The sequence below is a fragment of the Magallana gigas genome, chromosome 2, assembly GCF_963853765.1.
Source record: "Magallana gigas chromosome 2, xbMagGiga1.1, whole genome shotgun sequence".
NCBI lineage: Eukaryota > Metazoa > Mollusca > Bivalvia > Ostreida > Ostreidae > Magallana > Magallana gigas.
In genome coordinates this window covers 4,421,316-4,430,667 of record NC_088854.1, presented here as the reverse complement: position 1 = coordinate 4,430,667, position 9,352 = coordinate 4,421,316, and the positions used below count along the sequence as shown (strand labels likewise).

At 29.6% G+C, this 9,352-nt stretch overlaps 1 protein-coding gene across 1 annotated transcript; it reads left to right on the top strand.

Moving 5' to 3' along the window:
* Positions 1-214: 214 nt before the first annotated feature.
* LOC109617614 (uncharacterized) lies at positions 215-8,800 on the top strand. Its single transcript, XM_066074630.1, has 10 exons — positions 215-254; positions 4,005-4,064; positions 4,201-4,260; positions 6,355-6,435; positions 6,547-6,795; positions 6,892-6,975; positions 7,616-7,729; positions 7,903-8,100; positions 8,355-8,453; positions 8,585-8,800. Exons 1-10 carry the CDS (start codon positions 240-242, stop codon positions 8,645-8,647), a joined length of 1,023 nt encoding a protein of 340 aa, XP_065930702.1. The 5' UTR covers positions 215-239; the 3' UTR covers positions 8,648-8,800.
* Positions 8,801-9,352: the final 552 nt, after the last annotated feature.

Sequence of the window (9,352 nt, the reverse complement as noted above, 5' to 3'; positions counted from 1 at the left end):
AAGGAAACTGTAATAATCATCAAAGCACCGAGACAGTTAACAAACCATGGGATTTAGAGATGTAAAAGTAATTTAATTTGTATGGATTTCCTTTAACTTTGATAAATGTTTTTATTGATATCGTGTTTTAATTTGCATTGATTGATACATGTAAATATATTTCATAGTTTTTAAACAGGATGTTGTTATGATAGCATTTCGTTATAACCAACAGAGCACTAAAGAACGCAGCACTAGGCATGGCAAATGTAAAGGTATATATGGCATATTTTGATAAAATAATTTAATCTAATTTTGATTGCTTTTTAATGCCTGCTGATACTATGTCTGTCTTCATCTTTTATGAGTGTCTGCTGGAAAATATAAGTATTGACCTTTAACAAAAATATGTGTTACACTATCCTGAGCAAAACATTTGTATAATAGGATATTTTAATGGCATGTAATCAAAACAAAGCACGGACAAGACGAATGAAAAAGAAAAGATAACAAACATCTGAAAATTTATTTTTGACAACCTCCCTTATATCAATACCCACTATTTTATAATATATGTCGTATTTTTCTTCTTAACAATTTAAAAATAAGTTACACACTATCGAGGTTAGGAGTTGTTTTACCGTAAGAATTATTTTCAGCCTGTAAAACGCCTACTATTTTTTTGCATTTTTAACACAGTTAACACGTGATTTAGTTTTTAGTTTTCTTGGGTCAACAACGTAGTTCATAGAATACTTTTTAAAGATGCAGATCAAATACATTATAACACTTGGACATTGAAAACATTTTTATTGTGATAAAAGAGCATTCGTAGAAAGTCTGAACCACATTTATAAAGAAAGTACTTTTTGTTTTTCAATATCTAACTATGGCAACATCCCCCAATTTCTAACGCCAAGCAGTTTCTTCTTTAATAAAGAAATATTTATACCAAAGTGTACAAAAATTTATTCATTATTCTCCAAAAAAGAGATATTTGTTTAATCCGAACTATATTCTTCTTTCCATATTAATACATTCAAGTTTCAAAATGTTTGATTGCATGCTCATCGTGTATCTAATTCATTTTCTTATATCAAAAATATATGGAAGAAATTCTAATACACTTAGATTTAAGTCTTTTTGTGTCTTCAAAATGAATATAAAAGTCTCAGTCTTGCTGAATAAATTAAAAATAAAAAAACAAATGAACTTTGTTGCATTTGAATTTCAATTACCTGTTACCCTCATATCATGGCATGATTGGAGAGGTTTTGTGATAAGTATACGTGTCACTTACTTTTAAAGGATATATTTGATAATCTTCAATATCTAATCCCTTAATCATCATCATCATCATCATCATCATCATCATCATCTATCTTGCACATAAAGAATTAAAAAAACTCCATCACACCAATCTAAAACTTTCACAATTTCTTGACACTTTTAAGTAAAATTATGTATCTGATATCATTATGAAATCATTGAGTATAAAAATGCTGTGGTCCTAATCTTTATTATATCACATTTGACTTGTAAAATGCAGATGAGGTTTATCCTTGTAGTAAATTTTTTCATTCAAAGCAACCAAACTATTTTATTAATTAGTTGTGGACTGGGACTTATTTATGGTCTGACGTCGTTAGCTTCGAAGAAATGTTTCCTAGATATATTTTAGCTATTACGGTTAGGTAAGCATGATGGAGTCTTACATTTTATGTAATACTGACTATATGTTTTCATAACGGTATTCAAAACTTATTATATGTAATAAAAAGTTTGTTTTTTTTTTTAATTTTTAACATAGTGTATGAAATAATTAAAAAAACCTGTAGATGTTTGAGAAAGAAGCTTCCTTAATCAAGAACATACTTATTAATGAAATACTGAAACTTCTTGGTAGTAAATGTTGTTGTTCCTTATCTGCAATACGAGTTTTAAAATTCTCACACCACACCTGATAAAGTCTAGGAAAGTTTCAAATTGACACATTAAAAGGTGTCACTCAATAAAATCACACCATGTACTAATTATTTGTTAGTGCTCAAACTAAAGAGGCCAAATAACGGGGTATTTTAACCTAATAAACGAAAAAATTTTACTTTACAACAAATAAAGATATCAATTATAATTTCGAAATATGATATTTGTATTTGATTTTTGAATGTAATATCCTTTTTGAGTGTCACGTTTTCGAGAAGAAAAGTCTAATTTAAAGCTAATGTTAACTTGCCTAGAGAAATTGGAAGAGATTCAAGAGCTATATTTTATTCGTTGTTTGGAGGGAGAGGTGCTTTAGTGGAAGTCTACTCTAGTATTAAGGAACATGTTTAATGACTACAATAATACCCATCTTTTATTGCATTAGACTCTCGATCAAAATGATAAGACATCGACCTAAACGGATGATTTTATGTGCAATATGGAACTGCGTTACCTTGGATGTATGTCGCCGTCTGTCTTATAGTTTCACGAAAGTCACACCTAACACATTAACTTATGCACAAACATTTATTTCGTTGATATGTAAAGTTTCATTGCAGTTGTTTAAAAGGGATTTTTGTTACCCGATTTTAAAATCAGCGTAATTTGTCACCACAGAGCCGGTTATGTGTAAACACGACTTCATGACGAAGCATGTGCAGTTTATGAAATCGCCTCATCGATATCTTTACTTCATAATTAATGTCTTGTGTATCTTCCAGTGTATACAAACATGAATCTATACTACATGGTATCCTATTTGCTGACAATTGATTTAAAATTAGCCATGTGTATTTCCTTGTTCACAAAAGAGGAAAGCCTTGAACGTAAGAAGACATGCTGTGAAATCATTTTTATTCGTATTGGTCAATGTTCGATGGCAGCCAAAATTTTCCTGGTTTATGGGGACGCATATTCGATGGTAGTGCAATCGGGATAATTTTAATAAATATTAAACAAATGATTCTGTATAGGTTGGTAATTCGTGGGCACCCTCAAAAGCCACTAACTTAAGTCCACACCAATATTGATGATTCTACAGAAATTAACTATTCGGCAAAATGTTTACAAATATTCTGATTTCTTTCGGGCTCCTGAGATGTCCGAATCACAGTCTCCACCACCTAAAAATTTTATAAAATAAAGACACAAATGCGAAAATTACTTTTTACATATCATTTTCATCAACGGGAATTCTAACAGCTTTCAGCGGTGTTTTTCAGAGTTGATCTCATAGTTTTATTACTTTTCTGCCTTTAATAAACGATGTCTGTTCAAATAAACAATATATCCCATTATAATTTGATACATAAAATATCATAATAATACTCAGTTTGATCTTTAAGTATTACATGTATTCTATTTTAGGCCCAAGTTTTTAAAAATAAGACTTTCGATATTATATAATTTATTGTTTCCATGCCACAAAAGTTGCCTTATTTTTGCAGTTTTTCAATCTGAATAAAATCTCGATATAAAAGGATATTTTTAATTTTGTGAGCTCAAGTAATTGAGAAAATTATTGCTTTTTATGCCTACAAATTAAAGTTTTGTTATTATATGACGCTAAGTAAGTAAGATACTTCAAAAGTCCTTGCATTTTTTTGTACCCCGTATTTAATTAAAAGTATTAGCACTTTTGTTTATATTTCTTGTTTCAAACTGCTATTTCATATTTTATTTCAACCTTGTTTAGTTCTTGTATATTTTTTCACATTGTATTTTATTTAAAAATACTTACCTCAACTCTACCATTTAATATAAAGGTGTCACAGAACTTGCTGATATAAAACCAAAAGTATGTAAACTATTAAGTGTTGAAGTTAATTCTCTTAAATAAGTTGATTCATTCGAAAGCGAGCATTTCGTCATCATTGTTTAAAGATTTCCTTTGTTACAAAGTCAGACCTGTGCAATACTTCTCGACAATAACAGGCAACTTACAGTCATTAAGAACGTAGATTAAAGCTTGGTGTAAAGTCATCTAAAGACTTTAAAGTACTTTTTGCACAAATGACGCTCAAAAGTTTGAATTGTAGAGACCCCTTCCAGATATACCAGTTAGTACAAAGCAAAAACAAGAAAATGCAACCCCCAAGGTAAATATTGTTTATTACCACTTTTAAGAGTTTGCATATGAATAGCACACGCTTAAAGAAAAAGAGTTTGTTGAAATGACATTTGAACACATTAGTGTATATTTTAAGAAATAACGCTCAAAAGTTTACATTGTAGAGACTCCTTCCAGAAATACCACTTAGTACAAAGCCAAAGCAAGAAAATTCAACACCCCAGGTGAATATTGTTTAACTAGTATTGTATGCTTAAAGAAACAATGTTTGCTGAAATGACATATCCAGACATAAGTGTATATTTTGCTAAAATGATATAAAAATAGGACATTTTAGAGACTCTTTTCACAAACACCAAACGATAAACAGCAAAAACCAGAGAATTTAACGCTCCATGTGAATATTGTCTCGCCTATAGAAGTTTGTAAAGAAATATGTCATTTATTTTAATCACAATGTTTATATAAAACGATTTTCCAGATACACATTCCAAAAGGAACAAGATCTCACGCACAAAAGCCTTTAACAGAGTTCATTAACTCTTATTTTGTTTTGTTTAATCACACAAAACACATCTCACGCCATGTTAATGAATTGTAAAATTAAGATAAATATGAAAGATTTAGATATATATTTTCAAGAGCTAAAAACATCAAGGGAAAGTTAGAAAATGAGTCAGTCATAGATAATTAAATGTCAATCAATTAATGATCAATCCTAATCATAACTTTTTATAATGCTTACTAAGTATTGTTTTAAGAACTAAGTTGAATTTGTCACAATAGGCAAACAATTTATAATTATATAGATTTATCTTCCAAATGATATATATCTACTGATGAAGAGCGTGTTTTGCTAAATCAAAGCCAAAATCAAATATACTATCTAGAGGTGTATAAATCTATGAAGACATGCAATTTATGACTTATTTTCTAGGAAACTTTTTGGAATTGATTGGTTTGTAAACCTAGTGATATTTCTGTATATGTCATTAAAATTATTAAAAAAAAAATTAAGTTATGTCACTATACAATTTTTTCCCGAAAATATCGAGATACCAAAATAAAGATTGAAAGTTGAAGTTCCTTACACAAAGATCGTTATTTGTATTCGAAATAAAAATATACTAATAATATCCAATAAAGTTCAAACGGGAGTATTCCCGTTCATAAATTCATGTTTGATAACTATTATTATTTACAGACTAATGATTGAATAAATATATATGATTAAGGTGGCTCGACACACAAATAGTATCTTTGATGAATCTATCAAGTGTATTTAAAAAAAATGATATCACAATTAAAAGACCAAATTAAGCTATTAATTATTCATATGATGTAGTAAGCTATTCATGATAACCCATTTAGATATTCAATAAAATGCTATTTATCGATAATTGTTTTCCGTATGAAGGGGCTTTAACTTATGTAGTTGACGTACATAATTGATTTCCGTATGAAGGGGCTATAACTTATGTAGTTGACATACATAATTGATTCCGTATGAAGGGGCTATAACTAATGTAGTTTACTCGACGTATGACCATCAGATTCATCTTTCAATACATAATATATAAACAAAACAAGACACATCATATGTTGCTTCTTTCCACAAGCGTGACTTGATTTGTTACATAACAGTGTAACACTGCGTAAAGTATTATAAATTGATATTACGTAATACTACCATTGAAATCTAATTGAATTATGTCACAATTCTGCATTTGATCTTAACATGATGTAATTATAATTAATTTCGGAATAGTAAATAATAATCATATACAAAAATGACTTTTATTAATTGGCTGTATCGAGAATCGTTATGTAATATCGTCAAACAAATTCCTTGTGGTCTGAAAAAGCCATGTACATCAACAATAAAATACATGAATGAAAAAAGAAGAAAAAATGAAAATAAAGAAAATGATATAAAAAATCAACACTGAAAAGGTGGAGAGGAGGTAATTAATTTTTAAAGAAATGGTCCAAAGGAACAGAATCAGTATTCAAAGGTGTTACCCGAGCGGCGTCCTGAAGGAAAGTGAATAAGCGCGTCTTTCTAAACAAAGATGGTCGCTAGAATTCCCGCGTTTAATTTCATTGGTCAAATGATGACACCAACGTTAACTAACCAAGTAGAGCACTCTCTATTTCTTGATAATATACATTAAAAGTGCGATAACCCTTGTAAGGCGAGAAAAAGTAAAATCAATATAAGAAAGCATTTTTATGCAAACTAGTATGAATGGAAATCTGAGCGGTACTGTTTTTATTCAGCAATCATTCTCTTTTTAAAACTATCATTGAACTTTCAGCAACAATACATTTGGAATAAGAACAACTCAATGGAAGGCAAAGCATCCTCCATCATATTGGCTTTTAAAGGCATAATTATGGTATATTTCAATCGTTCATATTTTTTTTGTTTCTTTAGAAAGGTCAAATTTCCTCAATACTATTATTTATCTATTCCTAATGCCGTTCATAATTTGTTACATTTTCTATAGGTTGCAACTATTGTGTTAATATCATTAAGCGAGGAAATTGCCAGGGCTAAATCATGTGATTTAGAGAAGGCTCTCAAATCAATCAGTTTAAACTATGATTTTCCCTGTAAATACCACGACATAAAGGATAATTCTACAACTCTGCGTAATTTGGGAATAGCATCCTTGGCTGTTGACTTCATATTTTCCCTCTTGATCTTGATTTTCCCGTTGCTGTTTTCAATATGCAAACTGCTAGTACGCACATTTGTAAGTAATTCTTACATTAATTTGTGCATTTTTAATGTTAATTTATTTTAAAAAATATGATTCATAATCTAATTGCTAAATTTACCCTTTTTTCAGCTTCCGCTCGTTGCAATATTTTCGGTATTCATGATCATGGAATATAATGATATTCTTAACTCAAAAACAGCGGAAAAAAATATGGTTTGTATAATTCTATACTATGTTAGATTGTTTTCTGCATATACTGAATTGTTAAATAAAAACATACTATATAAAAATTGATACTGAGTGACACCATACCAATTAACAAGGAACCTGGCTCTAAGAAAATTTATTTTTGATACAAAAGATTGAATGAAATCTATATTTCTGATTTGATAAAACTAGTTATCATTCACATTTGACATGCATATTTCTGTTTTTTCTTCCCGTCACTCTCTTATTGCCTTTACATAAACGCAATTTAAGCTGCATTCTTTTACTGCAAAATTGTATTTTTTTTTTAAATGAAGAAATTTTTAGTGGTTTATTAACTTATTATGACATATTTTCCTTGTAAAATCTATTATAGGACCTAAATGAGCAAACATAGCATTATTGTCGTCTTGTACAAAATTGATCTCCTTTATACAACACATTTATCTTTATTTAGAAGAAATGTAACGATTTGTGTTTATATTATCAATTAAAAAAGATTAAGTTGAATCCACATACAGAATTATTATAAAAGAATATTATTGCAGCAAAATACAATTTTAAAAAAGAAGTTAATATCGATTGAATATCTATTTTAGATACTTTGAATGATTTAATGAAATTGACAGGTTGATTTGATTTTCAGAATTATGTTCAATTACAATCAGATCTGACAATTTGGCTGGAGAAACATTATACTTCTGATGATATCAGTAGTAGTGATGAAATATCGAATAGCTGGAATAAGCTCTTTATTGAGGTAAGATATTTAAATTCAGGACGGATAAATATCATGATTACAAATCTTTGTTATTTAAAGAATACTCAAAAATGTTAAAAAGAATAAACCACGATGTTTCAATGTATTTAAAGTACGTGAGATTAATTGTTCAATAATCATATCGCTTTTTCAAAATAACCACTTTTTTGAAGTACGACTGTTGTGGTATAAACCAAGTTCAAGGAACGACCAACGACTTTGACAGCACTCCATGGTGTACAACCTCAGGTTCATGTCATGCAACATCCTCCCAGATCCCAAAGACCTGCTGCAATGATGTCTCGGAGGACAATTATGGAAGTGCACCAACATTCTGTCATTCCTCTGTAAATCCTGGGACTTTTAAATCGGTAAATTTATACTATGTGTTTTGTGAATATTTTTATATGGCAATCATATGCAAGGTAGTAGATATGTCGATGAAATTAAATTGATAGATATAATTAAAGAAAAATTACTTGGTTATAATGATGGAAAGATGAAATTGTGAATGAGATGGTATAACGTTTGGTCGTTAAAACAATTGAATGTATTCCTTTGATATATAAGGAATATAAGAAAATTTCTAAACAAAAAAACATTTTCTGAACAATTTTTTATGTAGAACTGCATGATCCCGATCAGGATGCTAAGCGTTGTAGGCATTGAAGAGTACCATGTAAGCCTGCTTCTGGCCCTCTTACTAATTATTGGGACTTTAAAAGTAAGTTTTATTGAAAACTAAGTAAGTGATATGGGTCACGGTGCCATTGAATTATGATTTAACTCTAATTAACTCATCTATTTACAATATTGACATTATTTTTGTCATAAGAAATGTCTCTCTCTTTACAGATAGCTGAATTACTCATTGAATTGTGGTTGATATCAGTACATATTTACTTTTTGGTTGTTTGATTTGAAAAAAAATCAAAATAAGAGAAAGAGAAGATTGACACTGAAAATAAAACGAATGGAAAAACAGAGTAAAACATGTAACTGCATAAATGTGAAAATCAACTTGCTTATTTATTTTGAATGTTTTATAGAATAAAAACCCTAAAATGTATACTGATGTATTTTGGCTGTGTTTCACCCTTAGTATGTATAAACCCGGGACACATTCGCCTTAATTGTGCAACAATGTGGAGTATGAAGAGTTATTTCTATTTAAGTCTGGTTTCAGTAATAAATCTGAACATTATTTACCATTTTAACGTCGCTCCTTCTCTCTCTCTCTCTCTCTCTCTCTCTCTCTCTCTCTCTCTCTCTCTCTCTCTCTCTCTCTCTCTGTTACATATCATGCATATACCTCAATGATAAACTTTTATCTTCACATATCATTGCCGCGTTTTTATATTGGAGAAGTCTGACGTACTTGTATCAGGCGGAGATCCAGGAAAATAGAACACAAACGTTCCGTTCATTTACAAGCTTCTTTTTGCATTGTTAACTAACACAAAGACAAAAATGGAGGAAACTACAATGTAATTGAGATCAACGTTTATTTCATACAAAGATGTTTTTATAATATGTATCTGTAAAAGCACTCTTATATACAATAATTAACACGATGCATAATCTTCCAAGAGAATCAAACTGAATACATATTATCATGTACGC

Bases quoted from the DNA above. Each gene is read 5' to 3' on its own strand.
- LOC109617614 (XM_066074630.1), top strand. The intron at 6,796-6,891 runs GTAAGTAATTCT...CCCTTTTTTCAG, and splicing joins AACTGCTAGTACGCACATTT to CTTCCGCTCGTTGCAATATT. The intron at 6,976-7,615 runs GTTTGTATAATT...TTTGATTTTCAG, and splicing joins AAACAGCGGAAAAAAATATG to AATTATGTTCAATTACAATC.